Here is a 16,499-nt window from a genome sequence, read left to right as displayed (position 1 = left end):
CCTTTTCTAAAATTTAGATAGATTAATTTATGGAGGGTTTTTAAGAATAAATTTGTTTAGATTTATTAACAATTTGAAGACAAAAGTTGAAATTATTTTCAGTACTTTATTAAAAACTTTCAGAATCTGAGTAACAGCCAAGACCTTCTAAAAAGAACTGTAAAGTATAATTTATTTAAATATTTGGTTATAGGTTGTAATTGTCAGAAAAAGGAAAGTTTGTGTTTTGTTTTTTAAATAGCTTAAAGATGTGTTATTTGTGTTTCATAACCAGCAAAAATGTCAACTCGTGAAAAAAACAGCCAAGGTAAGAATAAGCTATTCTGCTGGTTGCTTTCTAAATTAATTATTTTCTGAATCTTTTATTTGGCTTTTCGTGTACATTACCTGACCTCTTCTTCCTTGGTAGTAAAAATAGTATTCTTAATGGCATCATTTGAATTCACTTTGAAAGTCACATGGAATTTGAAATTTCTTCTTAGGGCATTGGAGAAGAACCACAAGGTCCAGAAGATTTCAGCTTGCATTTTTTTTTGCTTTTAAAAAAAATGCCTAGAAAAGCCATTTAAAAGATTAATAGGCTTCCTGTCTATCAGGACCTCATTTTCCCATCTTGCCAGCTTTATGATAGATAACTGTTAATCTCTTGAGAAGCAAAAATTGATGATATAAAGCAAAATACTTTTTTTTTTGTATTAACAAATTGCATATCCTGTGGTTATTGGTTATTTCTGGCTTGTTCTCATCAAAAAGATAGTAGAATGTCTATAAATTCTGGAATGTATAATGTTCATTCTTTTTGGCAGATTAAGCAAATTTTGTACTTTAGTAACTATTTCTGCCTGAGTTACTTTGCAAATTTAATTGAAGCATGTAGGTCCAACTTGGAAGCATGTATGTATGCATGCTCTAGCTTCTTTCTGTGCATAATGTTTCTCTTTTTTTCTGTGCTGTTTGTATAACTAGTCTGTAATATGCTAAAAAAAAAAAATGTGTTAGAGGTCACATATCCCAATTCTGTCTTTTGATTTTTTTTCCACTTTAAGAAAATAGTTAACCCTTCCAACTCAGTAATTTTGACATATATATATATGTATATTTAAAATAGTTTTGAATTTTGCTAACAACTTTCCTCCTGTTACCTTGTGGGGAGGGGGAGTAACATACCTTGTGAATTTAGAAATGTAAATACTATAGACAAAATTCATTTAATCTCTCTAAGGTAATTCTTATATATTTACCCTAAAATAGTTTACACAGAAAATAATTTTCACTTAACATCCCAGCAGGGGAGGGGGAAAGTGATTGAAGACACTTCTCTTTATACTAAATGATGGTCTTATCTTAGAAAGATCAGTGCTCAGATTATTGAGTTCTTAATGTTATTGAAGCTTTTTTAAATAGCATTGACTAATTCAATACAAAGGAGAGTACAGACAACTTGTAGACAAAACCCAAAGGAAAAACAATGTGAAGAAAGTCTCGTCATTAACCAGGGTTATGGTGATTCAATGGCAGTAGAAATTGTGCTGAGCTTTCCTCCTGCACACCACGGGCAAACCACGTAGCCTCTCTCAGCTCTGTCCTAGTGTCTAAAATGAGCAGTTTAGACTAGTAATAGTAATGACTTGCGAACTCTCTTTTGGCTCTGAATCCATGATGCTGTGAGTATCTGTAAAGAAATAAGGGGTTATGAAGCTGACAAAAGAATTAGAATAGGTCATATTCCATTATAACAGACTCAAATGGACTATCCAAGTTATGTGTCATACTGGAATTTATCAAACATTACTTTTTAAAAAATTCACCTACTGGGACTCATCAGAATTTTTTTTTATTAAAATATAATGTTCATCTCTTCAGTTAATATTTTAGATGTGGCCCTTATTTATCTCATTGCCATTTATCCCATAGCCTAAGAAATTATTGTTATATGTATGTATACAAGCCAAAGCTTGGTACAACTTGAATTCTTAGAACAGGTTACACAACTATGTCTTTTGAGGTCACTTGCAAAGTGAAAGACTCTGGAGTGACCATAATCTCACTCCATTTCATGCTGCAGCTCAGATTTCATCATGTCAAATACCTTTGTATAACAGAAACCCAGCCACTGGTAGGATTATTCACCTGGAGCTGGAAGAGGCAACCCTCCCATTATACAGATGAGCAAACTGAGTCCTAAGGAGGCTAAATGACTTGCCTCAGAGTGGTTTTTTAATTCCAATCCAGTGATTCCCAGATTCAGCCCCGTAAGTGCCAACTATTTTCGCCACATTTTTCTGCCTCTTTGATACTGCTATAAAACAGTATTTGTCAGAACAAAAAACTGAGGTTGTCTCTTGAAGTTTATCATAGCAGAATTTGTCATACCTATCTATTTCTCTTTTCTTTCCCTTTTCCATTTCCTCAAGGGATGTCCTGCATCCTGGAGACCTGTATATAACCTCTTATTCCTATTATTCATTATTTTCCATCTCTTTCTTTTCTGATCAGGGTAGACACCTTTCTTCTAGGCCTCTTTCTGTTACCTTTACCAAAAGCACTTCACCTCTCTCACATTTATTTCCTGATCTCTAAAATGTAGGCTTTGTACTACATCACCATTCAGACACTTTTCAACTCATTACTTTCGATCCCAGTTGTCAAGAGATGACTTTCCAGGTCAGCATTTTTATATTGTACCCATCTGACACAGAAAAGGATCATTGAGGTAGCTGGCAAGATGTTGCCAATTCATCCCCAGTCACTGAAAGATTCCCATTCCTCCTTCCTAGTTGGGCAAGAGAATAAATTCCTTTTACTCTTCTCTCCCTTGAAATATTATCAGTGTGTGTTCCCTACCCTCCACCCAGTCTATAACTGCCACTGAGTCTGGAAATGAGGCTAGAAATAAATGCATAAGTAAGTCATTTTTAATTTCTCTTTTCAACTCCCAACTCCTGTCATACCTCTAGTGCTAGAACTTTACCGATTACTTTAAAGCTTTAATAAGCACTAATGTAAACACTGGAGTGGGAGGGGATTGAGCTAACAACCTTTCTCCTGAATTTCTGCCATCACCATAAAAAGTCCCTGATGGACTAGAACCTAGCTCTCCAAGTGCCTAGTTCTGAGGTTTTGTTTTGGTTTTTTTTTCCCTTTCAGTTATTGCTCTCAACTTACTCCTTTTCCAGAGCAACCAGTTTATCTCTTTGTCGAAGTAGTGGTTGCTGTAGATAGATCGATCTATTGATCCAGCCAAGGTGGAGATCTTAAGAGAAATTCTGAGATGGAGACAAAAGCTTCTGGAGTCAGGATGAAGTCTAGCTAAGGTCCTAATACATACTCGTATGAAACAAGCATAAAAGAACATCACCTAGCCACATACTAATTAAATGCAAGATAACAAGATATAAACTCTGAACCCCCAACTACATGTATGTGGGCTATACATGTGTGTGTTTATCATATGCATGTGTACACATGCTAAGGTGTCATGGATAGGAGTGTCAGTGGAGGTCATGGGGATAACCAAGGGAACCTTCCTCAAAGAAATGCGTTTTGAGGCAAGATTTGAAATAAATAAGATGTGGGTTGGTGGGGAGGGGTGGAATTCTGAAAGAAATGTTTTACTCTGATGTATCTGTATTGTATTCTTAGCCTTTAATTCTTAAGCAGAAATACCTCTATGTTAAAAGAGGTAGGCTTGAGTACATAGGATTTGTTTCCATTACTACGAAGTTGTACTTGGCTGGTTTCTCTTCAAGTAGGGGTAGGTGCTGTTTCTTGTACCTTGATTTGAAAAATGATTTTTTTTGGATGTGATCCTGTCCTCTAGTCTTTCACCAGAGAAGAAGACAATAGAAGGTTTTAATATTTGTACCTTGAAAAGAAGTCTAGAAAGTGTTTGCTCCTGAAGTTTTTAGGGACTTTTGCTAGACTCTGAACAGTTCCCTCAAAGGAGGAAAAATTTAGTTATAAAACTTTTTCTGGCAGAAGAGGCAGGGATATGAAAGGGAATAGAGATAATCAATATGGCTGGTAAACATCTAACATCAAAGTCCAATTGTGTGAACAAGCAGCAGGAAACAGAACCCACTCTTGGCTTCAGAAGTAATAAAGACAGAACATGGTTTAAAACAGTGGTGTAGGAGGTCCTTAGCCTGTTATTAGATCTAATCCTAGAGCCATAGACCTTGTGAGAAGCGGTAATAAAAATAACTTTGAACTTTTCATACTATAACAAGCACAACTGTTCTCCATAGGGTCTTTCCTGATTCTCGGTGCACCCTCTACCCCACCTGCTAGTGCCTTTTCCCCAAGCTCCTTGAGAACAGAGACTGATGCATTTTTGTCTTTGTATTGTTAGTGTCTAGAACAAATCCTAAGACATTATAGGCTTATCGATTAGTTGCGGAAAATAATTTGGTGTTCTTAATGTTTATCCCCACCCCCATATTTACTCTTTACTTCCAGTGCCAAAGTATGAATATATAAGTTGTTGATTATTAGTAGTGACTTAGCAATTTTAGTAAAACATACTTTGCTGAATGTGGAGATACAGAGTTGGTCCTAAGCAGAAATGTGGAGTAGAATAAATGTCTTCATATTCCCCTCACTTATGTTCCTCAACCACTCCTCACCCTCACCCAATTTTCACCACTGTAATACTGTCTATTGATTTCCCAAATGTTCCCATGTTAGCCCTTGTTTTTCTAGAGCTTATACTTATGGTATCCATTTCCTTCTAACTTTTTCTCTGTTAGGTGACAATGGTTAGGAATGAGTTAATCAAGTCCTTGCCAATGTGGTAGCATAACACTTCAATTATAAAGCCCTTAAGTAGCAACACTAATGCTACTTTGTCCCCTGGGATTCAGTCCCACTTAACCAACTCCCTATTGAACATTTCCATATTCCCATAGGCATCTCAAATTTAATATCTCCAAAATAGACCAACTATCTCTTGCTCACCCCAAGTTCCCCATTCATCTTCTAAACTTCTCTTGTTTCTGTCCAGAATACTATTGTCCTTGAAAACACTCTTCCACTCCTCGCTCTGCTTCATCACACATCTATTCATTCACCAAATCTTGTCAGTTCTGCACTTAAAACATCTCTCACATCTGTCTTATTCTCTCCATTTACACAGCTACCACCTTAGTTTCAGGCCAGACCCTTTGCCTGGACTATTGTAACAGATTCCTAATTGAACTTCCTGACTCAAGTTTATTCCTTCTCCAATCCATCCTCTATACTACTACCAAAGTAATATTCTTAAAACATAAGTCTAACCATGTCCCTTCCTCACTCTTTAAGATCCAGTGGCTTCCTATTACTCCTGTGATAAAACACAAACTTATATGTTTGGCATGGGAAACTGTTTCCACCCTCACACACAGCATTCCCTCTCAGTTTTCCCATTGTATAGGCCCCATGTCTAGAATGCACTCCTTCCTCATCCCTATGTCCTAGAATCCCTAGATTCTTTCAAAACTCAGCTCAATTGTGCTTTCCTACATGAGACCTTTTGATCTCCTAGATGCTTAATACTACCCCATCACCTCTCTCCCTTACCCCCTTCATATATACATGTACATACACACACTATATACTGTATATATTTATATGTATATATGTTGTTTCTCCCAATAGAATAAGCTCCTTGAGGAAAGGAATTGTTTCATTTTTTCCTCTGTTACCAATGCCAAACACAATTGGTTATCAGTTCTTAAACATTTTAGTCTTGGTGTACCTCTTTACACTCACGAAAAATTATTGAGGACCCAAAGAGCTTTGAACAGTAACACACTCATTGCATGTTTAAACATTTAATACATTTTTAATGAAAAATAACTTTTCCAAAGTAAAAAAAAAAATTAGAAGAGTGGTATTATTTCACATATTTTTGCATATCTCTTTAACGTCTGGCTTAATAGAAAACAGCTGGATTTTTTTTATCTGCTTCTGCATTCAGTCTGTTGCAATATGTTGTTTTGGTTGAAGTATATGAAGGAAATCTGGCTTCATGCAGATATGTAGTTGGAAAACAGGAACATCTTAATAGGCAAATAACATCTTAATATTATTATGAAAGTTGTTTTGCTTTCATATACGCCGTGAAAGGATCTCAGAGACCCCCAAGAGTCCTCAACTGTACTTTAAGAACTTCTGGATTAGGTATTTCAGGTACGGTACTGACCCCACAAAGTTAGCCTTCTTTAAACCAGGGGAGCTAGATTCTTCGGCAAGAGTCTCTTTGGTATCTGATTTTGTAGCTTGAGCTGTACTTCATTTTAGTTCCTGAAGTTTTACTTTGCCCCTACAGTATCTGTATGTTCTGAGATTTTCCCTTTTTTTGAAAGTCATGAATTGTTTTACTTTTGTAATTTCTTTTTAGCCTTTTCCTCCTCCTTGCGTTTAAGCAATTTCCTTATATTTTTATAATAGAAATACTTTTCTTACATTTTACAGTGGTTTCTACCTTTTAATTTTATTATGTTCTCTGCATCATTAATTTATATTTAATGAAGAAAAAGCAAACTCTAAAATGGCTATCTTTGTTCTGTATTATCTCTCAACATTAGCAGTTCAGGTTTTCCATTTAAGCTGATTGTTTGACAAGTATATTTGATTTCATTTTTGCCTCTTTTTTTCAACAGAAGGAGAATATATCAAAATGTTCATGAGAGGTCGGCCAATCACAATGTTTATTCCTTCTGATGTCAACAGCTATGATGACATCCGAACTGAACTGCCTCCTGAGAAGCTTAAACTGGAGTGGGCGTATCCTACTATATTACTATGTGGCAGATTTGCTTACTTTCTTTTTTTTTTTTTTAAACAAATTTTTCTTAGAGGCTAGATGGTATATTGCAGAGATGGACAAGCAACAGACTGAAGGCTAAATCTAACCCATCCTGTTTTTTATCATTTTAATAAAATAAGACATCATTTTAAAATGTAAAAAACCATTCTTAGCTCATTAATTACAAGCCTGGGGATAATTTGAGAACCCCTGAATGAAAAGAGCATTGGGTTTGGTGTCCAGGCAACTGGATTCAGATTCCCATTGTGACACTTAGCTAAGCGCTTTGTAACCTTAAGCAAGTCACGTAACTGCTGTAAGCCTCAGTTTAGTCATCTGCAAAATAAAGATAATGCCTAAAGTGCCTACTTTAATATCATTTGATAATCATTTTTGTTAGAAATCACTTAAATCCATCAAAATTAATATCACTTCACACTATAGTTCTGAAAAGTTTGTGCCCAAAGTACATTATTCTCAACTGCATTTTTCACTTGCTGGTACCATTTACTTCATTTTTATTGTAAAATGACTGATAACTTTTCTATTACCTTTACTATATGTGAAATATCAGCTCTTCTGTTATTATATTCCCTAACCCATGAAACCCAATTTCTCTTAAGCAGTAACTTAAATACAGTCTCAGTGCTTCCCAAGTATCATGGTAGAGACTGAGATTGCATGTACTTACTGCTAGTAAATTTGATTTCTCTCCTTCTAGCTCTGTTCCTCTGAGCACCAAGGAATGAAAAATCTTCCCAGAAGCCTATTTTTCCTTCCCTTTTCAGATGCAGGAAGGTACCTGCAGCTGTTCAAAGCTGAGCATTTTAAGCTCACATTGGAGGCATTTAACAGAGTTCTCTCTAGAGAAGCCAGAGGAAAGCCAACTGTATTCCTTACCCAGAGCCTTGGCACTTTTTGGCAAGAACATATCCCTTTACTGTCGATAAAATAAACCTAATTTCATCTGTTGGATGGCACAGTCTGCATTTTTTAAAACATATAGACCGCCCCCCCCCCCCAGTGCCCTTATTCTACGAAGAGATCTTAACTCTGAAATTGTTAACATTCATATGTACAAACAGATCAAAAATTTTTATTGCTAAAAGGAAACTTGGAAATCATTTAGTCCAACCTCTGTATTTTATAGATGGGGGAAAAGCAGACCAAAGAGGTTAAAATGCTAGTCCAGGGTCACACAATGAGGAACAGAGCAGAGAATAGAACCTGCTGCTCAGGCCAATGTCACTTTTCTCTATATTGTCTTGCTTCCTGGACCAGTCACTCCTTGAAGAGAATATGTTAATTCTAAAATTGCCACACGATCAAAATGAATCAAAGATAAGCTTAGAAGTACTTTTAAGGGAAGATCAATAATATTTCACAATTACATCTATTAAAAACCTTGACTTTTTTTTAAGATATGGCTATCGGGGAAAAGACTGTCGAGCCAATGTTTACCTTCTTCCTACAGGGGAAATAGTATATTTCATAGCTTCAGTAGTAGTTTTGTTTAATTATGAGGAAAGAACCCAGAGACATTACCTGGGTCACACAGACTGTGTAAAATGGTTGGTATTTCTTGACTCTTGCCTCTTCTTAAGTAGTGGGGTTTTTGTATTCTGTTTTTGAAGTTTGAAGATTATTGTAGATTATTCTCTCCAAACAAGGTCAAGACTCATAAGAAAAATGTAAAAATTCTTTTGGAATTTTGGTGACTGGAACTATAGAATTCCAAAGTAAAGAGAGCGTCAGCAAAAAATAAAATAAAATCGTACCTACATAAATGGGTCAAACTTGTCCACCCCTTCTTTGTAATCTATCATACCAGCTTGGCTGATGCTAATGGCAGTCTTCTGAACAGTAATCTAGAGACAGTTGTTAGTTAACATTTTTTATTAAAATGCCACTCTTATGTAGTTTGAAAATTTAGTATATTATTTTTGAGGAGGGCTGATTTGGAATATGGCAAATAATAAGCTGCCCATGCAGCGGTAAAGTGCACACGTTTGAAAGTTGATAAACGTATTGCAAAATTATAGTATTGGTCTAAATACAAGCCAGATTATTTTACCAAATCTGAATTATGTGAGACCTGAATTTTAGTATATAATCACAATTATACTAAGACAGTGAAAATTAAAGTGCCAAAGATGAAGAGAGAAGAGATGATAAATGAAAAATCTTTATCAAAACATTAAAAAAATCTTTATTAAAACATTAAAAAAACTTTACTAAAACATTTAAAGTGAGTTTTTATATGATTTTGCTTGTTTTGCTACTGTATCCACACTCATATATACATATACTGTATTTCTTTTTAAAGAGATCCCATTTTAGGTATGTTACCTATATCATTAAGCATGTCACCATTATCATTCACCATTTTTATAAAATTAAATTCCAATGACATGTTGGTCTGTTTTCCTGAATCTTATTATACTTTAATACTCCATATTACTGAATATTCATCAAAAATTTATCTAATCTATTCCTATATCCAGTCCCATTCTAGTCATTATGCCTATATCTCCTGGCAAAGCCCACCTAATGTTCTTAATTGGTTTCATAAAAGTACAGCTTTGTGTGAAATTGCTTTACAGGGGCAGTTTATACAGTAAGAACTATGAGAGATATATGTTCCTAGGCAGATGGAGGGATGAGAAATGGTATACAGTTTGGAAGGGGACTAGCAGAGGGAGGTGAAGTTGGTCTCAGCAAACTGGCTAAAGGACAGATATTACATTAAGCTTTCATGATGTCAGGGTGGAGTTTGGCAAGATCTTACTGTGAGACAATGTTAGTTGGTGCAACATTACAGACATTGTAATAGGTTTACATTATCAAGTTTTTCTCAGTGACTGTGTATGATATTTAAAGTATTACAGACATTAGTTTCTTGAAATAGTTTAAAAAACTTTTCAAAAAGCATTTTACTGTGTTTATTTAATACATAGCATTGATAGAATTTAAGAACTGCAGAAGAGCATTCTGATATAACATATTTACATTTCTTTGATTTTAATAGGCTAAAAAAGCAGATAATGAAATTGAATTTTTTTTTTCATTTCAGCTAAACATTTATTGAACACTTAATATGTGCGAGATGTTAATATTGTGCTAATCATTTTTAATATTGAAAATAAGATACTTGAATGGATAATTATCAAAGCTAGAAAATACCATCTGACTGGAAGATGTTGACAGAAAGTAGATTTTTGTTCTTTGGAATGCTGTCTCTAGCTAATATTCTTATTAATGTGTTGTGTTTTTTTTGTTGGGTTTTTTTTTTTGTTTGTTTGTTTGGTTTTTTTAGCCTTGCTGTACATCCTGACAAAATTAGGATTGCAACTGGACAGATAGCTGGAGTGGATAAAGATGGAAGAGTAAGTGGTCCATTTTATATACTTTGACCTAATTGGAATTCTCAGTTAAGATGGAATTGGTTGTATTTTTAACTTTTGAAATAGTTTACTAGTTATTTTATTTCCTCTGGATGATTGCTAAAAGTTTTAAAGCATAAGCAGAACAATGATGAAAAAATTACTATTTTAAAGAATGATGAATTTAATTTTACATCATAATTATTCTTTTCCAAATGGTTGTTCAATTTGTAATCCATTGAAGAGAACAGTAAGACCTGAACATTTATTTCAGTGTTCTGGCCTAAAAACTTACTCCCGAATTGAAATGGGAGCATGCATGCTCACCCATGAAAACTGGCACATGGGGGGGTGGTCTTTGTAATTTATCTTGAGGAAGACATTATCATTTTAGTTATCAAACATTCTTTTTTTGGAGGCATTTGGGGTTAAGTGACTTGCCTAGGGCCATACAAGTAATAAGTGTCTGAATTCATATTTCAACTCAAGTCCTCCTGACTCCAGGACCAGCACTCTTATTCATTGTACCACCTCGCTGCCCCTGTTATAAAACACAATTGAAGATAGCATTTAAGAGCTTACATTAGAATTCCCTTAAGATGTGCCACTTGGTGCAATGAGCTGCATTAAGAGAGGAATGGCATCTAGGAATAAGGAGGTTATAATCCCATTTTTTATTCTCCTTTGTTAAGACCACACCTGGAATATTGTGTTCAGTTCTAAGAACCACATTTAGTAATGACATTAAAGCTGAAGAGCATACTGAGGAGGGTAACCAGGATGAAGGGCCTCTACTTTATGTGGTATGAAAATTGGTCAGAAGAGGAGAGAAGCTTTCTCCAAGAGGAGACAAGACTTTGGAGGTTCATGGCAGTGCTCCTCAAGTAATTGACTTGGTCTCCTGGGTCCCAAAGGGTATTACCAGGAATATTAGGCAGAAGATGCAGATTTAGGCTTGTTATAAGGAAAAAAAAAAGCTTCCTAACTATTAGAATTCCCCCTGAAGAAGAATAGGCTGCTTTAGAAGGTAGTGGCTTCCTACTGGAGTTCCTTCAGCCAAAGTTTTGATAGCTACTTTTCAGATATACTATAGCAGATATTCTTATATCGATTGGACTAACTGGCCTCTGAGTTCCCTTCCAGCCTTGGAATTCTGTGGGTTTATTTGTTCAGTGCTGTAGTGAAACCTGATAAGACTTTTGTAAGAAAGAAGTATAGTAGCTTCAATTCTATTATATAAGGAGAAAATTCTATATGTGACAGTATTAATTTTTAGATCTTTGGAGCACCATTTTTGCATATTTCCCTTCTCAGAAAACTCTAGTGGCTCCCTCTTTACTCTAGAATAAAATCTATGTGAAGGGTATCCCTAACCCCAGCCTACTTTCCCAGCATTATTATACATTACTCCCTTTGCGACATTCTGCTGTCTAGCTGAATTGGCCTTCTTTCTTTTCCTCCATCTCTAGTTTCCTGGTGCTCCTCTGAATTCCACTTCTAAAATCTCTTGTTTCCTTATGACTCAGTTCAAGCACTGCATTCTATCTGGTTTTTCCAGATCTCCCCCAGGACCTAGTTAGTTTTTATCTTATACATACTGTGTATATGCTTTTTTATGTAAATGTGCCTCTTCAGTAAGCAGTAAGCTCCTTATAGGAAGAGACTTCTTACATCTTTGTCTTTATATCCCCTGTGCCTAATATGGTGCCTAATGTTTCTGCAGCAGGCTCTTAATCAATGGTTGTTGATTGACTGGTTAAATAATTTATATCCTATTTTTTTCCTTTAATTCATTATCCCAGTTAAATTGATTTTATGTGACTACTGTTGTGGTCTTTATATTAATCTAAGTAAATGTTGGGTTTTCATTGACTATTTTAGCCATCTTCCTTATGCTTGTCACTTTCCTTTTGTAGCCTCTACAGCCGCATGTCAGAGTTTGGGACTCGGTCAGTTTGGCCACACTGCAGGTTATTGGGCTTGGAACTTTTGAACGTGGAGTGGGTTGTCTGGATTTTTCAAAAGCCGTGAGTAAGACTTTTATGATTTTGGCTTTTAAAAAAAAACTTTGCCTTTTAAAAAATTGTAAAGGATTAATGTGAAATCAAAGTCACATTAGTTTGTCTAAACAAAGTTGAAAAATAAAATGCCCTTTTAGTTATTTGACTTCATATTATCAATAAAGTATTCTACCATTTCCCCATTCAGGGCACTCCCTGGAAATATGGCGGACGTGCTCTTCCTTTTCTTATTCTTTAGATTTATAGCTCCCATACCTAACTGTACCTGGCACTAGGCAGGTGCTTAATAAGTGTTTGTCAATTAAATACCTGGAACAGCAGAGCAGATCATCTCCTATCCGCACCACTTCCTAAACTATGAAATCTACATTAAGGAAATGGAAATGGTTTGAGTAAAATTAGGAGAATGGAATATAATTGCATTTTGATTAGAGTAGCCTAGTCTTAGTTTATCTGTAATAATTGAATTTCACAAATTTCATTTTCCTCTGTCAGAGCCCTTAGCCAAATTGCTAGCAAACAGCAAAATTGACTAGTATATCATTGATTTTCTTTCCCATCTTCCATCAATCCTCTGAAGATGCTAACAAGGAAGATAAATTATATAAAGATAAGCACAGGAAGAATGAATAGGAGAATTCAAAGGAACTGGAAAAATCTTCAAATTGTATTGTATTATTATTTTCAAAGTGAGCAATCTGGAGTTAGAGGAAAGCAGCCTCACAAAAATATAAAACTAGAAAAGGTTAAACAATATAAAACCATGATAACTTTCTTCAGAAATTTAACACTGTGAGTAGGTACTATATTCATTTTTTCTAGTTTCCAACAGACATAATTGTGAAACCTCAAAGTCATCATTTATAAAGCTGAACTCATCTTTTCCCACTAAACCCCTGCACTTCTTGCTAACATCTGTTTTTGTTAATAGCTCCATCACCTGCCCTATCTGTCACTCCATATCTAGTCAGCTGCCAAGTCTTGTGATTTTGACCTCTGCCATTTCTCTACATGTCCCTTTCCTCTATTCTCACAACTACCACCTGCTATCTATCTCCTCCAATTCATTACCTGTAATCTTCCTAATGTACCACTATGATCATGTCATTCCTCTGATCCAAAATTAAATTCTTGATGCTGGCATTCAAGGCCCTTCATATTCTGGCCCCATCCCTACATACCCATTGTTGTCTCACACTGTTGTCCTTTATATGTTGCCTACGTTCTAACCAAGCTAGAGTACATCCCTCCGCCCAAGTGAAAAAGATCTCTCTTCTCCTTTGGGATACTTCTCATACTTGTTTACTTAGCTCCCCTTTGCCTACAACCATCTGTCTTGTATCTCACTTATTTATATAGATGTCATCCCTTTATCTTTCTGTCTCTTGTGTGCCCTCCCCGTAACATTCGACCCTAAGCTTCTTGTGTATAAGAATGCTTACTTTTCATCATTGAATTCGCAGAGGCCTAACAGTGCCACGCATAGAGTAAACACTTAATACATATTTGTTCAGTCAAGTTGTATTTTACAGAATGTAATTTTAATTTAAAAGAAATTATAACCTATTACTTGAGCTCCTCACAGCTGTGCTTGAATATAGTTGTATGGCATAAGGAATAATTGTTTGACCTTAATAGTATATAGTTAATAATTATTACATCTTGTAATAAAGGATTTTTATTGACTTTTCTTTAAAATAGGATTCAGGTGTTCATTTATGTGTAGTCGATGATTCCAATGACCACATGCTGACTGTGTGGGACTGGCAGAAAAAATCAAAAGGCGCAGAAATCAAGGTAAACTGAAACTATTAAAAACTAAGCCTGTCGTTATAAACTCCTTTCTTGCTTAGATGAAATCATTATATTTTAGCCGTATTATCTACCCAGTAAATGCCAAGAAAATGACTTTTTATGCTAAATTACACAATACCAATTCATTATAATATTCCCTTGATATCTGTACTTCTATTATGCCAGGTTAGGATTAGCCACAAGGACTTAAACAGCTATCAATTATATAATAAAAATATGCTATTAAAGTGTTAAAGCAAATAAAATAAATCTTGAAAATACAAAAGATATTATTCTTGGCCCTATTTCCTTTTCAGAGGTAATAAGTCTCAGAATGTTAAAATTAGGCATGATCTTAGCAAATCACCTATTCATACCTGCTCAAAAGTCTTCAGTAGTTATTCCCTTTTGCTTACCAAATAAAGTTCAGACTTCTCTCATTTAAGATACTCCGTAGCCTGGTTCCATCTCACATTTCAGCCTTCTCCTATTATTCACCTCTACATACTACATTCCAGCCAAACTAGACTACTTTCTGCATTCCAAATGCACTCTGCATTTTACCAACACCATGCCTTTGCTCATCTTGTTTCTATCTGACATGTCCTTCCCAATCCTCCTCCTTTTTAATTCCTAACACATCATTTAAAGCATATTACAGAAGCTATCTTCTCTACAAAGAATGTCCCTAGTTGGTAAACATCTTCCCTGGCCCTCACATAGCACTTTGGTGTATAGTTCTCATGTATTGGTTGTTATAATTACCCGTGTTGTATTAACCCCCAGTAGATTGTAAATTAAATAGGGACCTTGTCTTACCTAAACTTTGTAACTCACCCAACACCTGACACAGTGCCCTCTGAACAATAGTGGGCACTCTAGTAACAATTTGTTAAATGAATTAATGAATGAATCTAGTCCAAAACCATTTTATGGATAAGAAAATAGTGATGCAGACTAGGTAAGTTGCTTGCTCAAGATCATATGACTAGTTAGTAGCAGAGCTGGAAATAGAACGTATCTCTTCAGGTAAGTATCTTCAGTCTGAGAGGGATTTTGATTTTAGACATGCAACATTTTGAGCTTGAGTTGAACTCCAGAAGTTCTAGCTCACATGAAAGTCAGAAACACAGAACAGCACACAGATACCAGGAGTTGGGTGTAGAATTCAGTTAGTTAAAAAAAAGGCTGGAAGAATAAAGTCAAACTAGAAATTCACCAGAAGATATGGTATGGTGGCAAGCACCAGTAATCCTTGCTACTAACAGAGACCAAAGCTGGTGAATCACTTGAGTTCAGATTTCTTAGCTGCAGGAAGGCTAAAGCTAATCCAGTGTCCATACTGTCTGACACCAGTATGGTGAGCTACCAGGAGCAGAAAGCCACCAGTCTGCCTAGGGAAGGAAAATAAGGTCAGAAAAAAGAGTAGGGGGTGGCCAGGTGGTGCACTGAGTAGAGCACCGGCCCTGGAGTCAGGAGGACCTGAGTTCAAGTCCAGCCTCAGTCACTTAACACACTTATCAGCTGTGTGACCTTGGGCAAGTCACTTAACCCCAATTGCCCTGCCTTCCTCCCTCCAAAAAAAGAAAAAGAAAAAAAGAGTAGATTAAAGCTTCAGTGTTAGAGTATTATATCCCAGTGCTTGGAAAAGGATGGATTCATATATTTAGGACATAGTATGAATTGAGGCCATACCCATAAAATGAAATATTTTTAAAAGGAAATAATTAGGCAGTTATGATACTAAAATATATTCATAGCAGAAGGTTTTTTTATATCTCACCTAGGCTAGATTCTGTACAGGGGCTACTTGGATGGATGTAGGAGTTTTTACCTGCGCCATTTCCAACCTCAGCTGGTTCTCCCCTCCTTAGGCAACCTGTTGGCTTCCTTCTCCCACAGGCTCACCATATTAATGCCAAACAGTGTGGATGCCCAATTGGCTTAGCCCACTGCAGCTCAGAACTTGAGGTCTGATCCACTAGCTTCATCCTTCCCCAGCAACAGGGATTACAGGTATAAGATGTCACAGCTATATTCCCATGCATTTTTTCTATTCAAAATAAGCCAGCTTTAGAGGGGGAGAAAGTATAGCTTTTGTTCAGATCAATACAATAATAAGATAGTAAATGAGCTTACATTATTCACTCTGCATTTGAGCCAGAAATAGCCTTTCATTCCCTCAAGTTTTCAAAGGGATTTAGAATTAACAGTGTAACTGAAAAATGCATAAGACATTTTCAGTACTTTTGAATATAGTTCTCATAGTCATCTTCAAATACAATTTCTGCTTCATATATGTCCTATTCTCTGTAAGTTTCAGAATGACAGTCTGCAATTTTGAAATTTGATTTTTATGTTATGTTTTTCTTCTCTTGCTTTTGTGAATGGGGTATCTCTTGGAAGACATAGAAGTTTTGATTATGCTTGACCACCAAAGTAAATTTAAGCCTGAAAAAAACGATAAGCTTTGAAAACAAAGCTGGCTGTAGAGTATCTCTTCTAGCTGTC

The 16,499-nt window shown here is 35.7% G+C and overlaps 1 protein-coding gene across 5 annotated transcripts in view; it reads left to right on the top strand.

Annotated features, from left to right (window-relative positions):
* EML4 (EMAP like 4) overlaps positions 1 to 16,499 on the top strand; it is a 174,087-nt gene that overhangs the window by 108,699 nt on the left and 48,889 nt on the right. For 3 of the 5 annotated variants that reach the window (XM_036749102.1, XM_036749100.1, XM_036749099.1), the window contains 6 exons: positions 275 to 307; positions 6,645 to 6,768; positions 8,212 to 8,361; positions 10,107 to 10,176; positions 12,090 to 12,200; positions 13,896 to 13,991. In XM_036749102.1, coding sequence (XP_036604997.1) covers positions 275 to 307; positions 6,645 to 6,768; positions 8,212 to 8,361; positions 10,107 to 10,176; positions 12,090 to 12,200; positions 13,896 to 13,991 — 584 coding nt within the window. The remainder of the gene's footprint in view (positions 1 to 274; positions 308 to 6,644; positions 6,769 to 8,211; positions 8,362 to 10,106; positions 10,177 to 12,089; positions 12,201 to 13,895; positions 13,992 to 16,499) is intronic. The other 2 variants (XM_036749103.1, XM_036749101.1) reach the window with 1 other exon arrangement.

This window comes from Trichosurus vulpecula, chromosome 3 (assembly GCF_011100635.1).
Source record: "Trichosurus vulpecula isolate mTriVul1 chromosome 3, mTriVul1.pri, whole genome shotgun sequence".
NCBI lineage: Eukaryota > Metazoa > Chordata > Mammalia > Diprotodontia > Phalangeridae > Trichosurus > Trichosurus vulpecula.
Note: the sequence above shows the minus strand (reverse complement) of the source record. Positions and strands in the feature narration are given on the sequence as shown.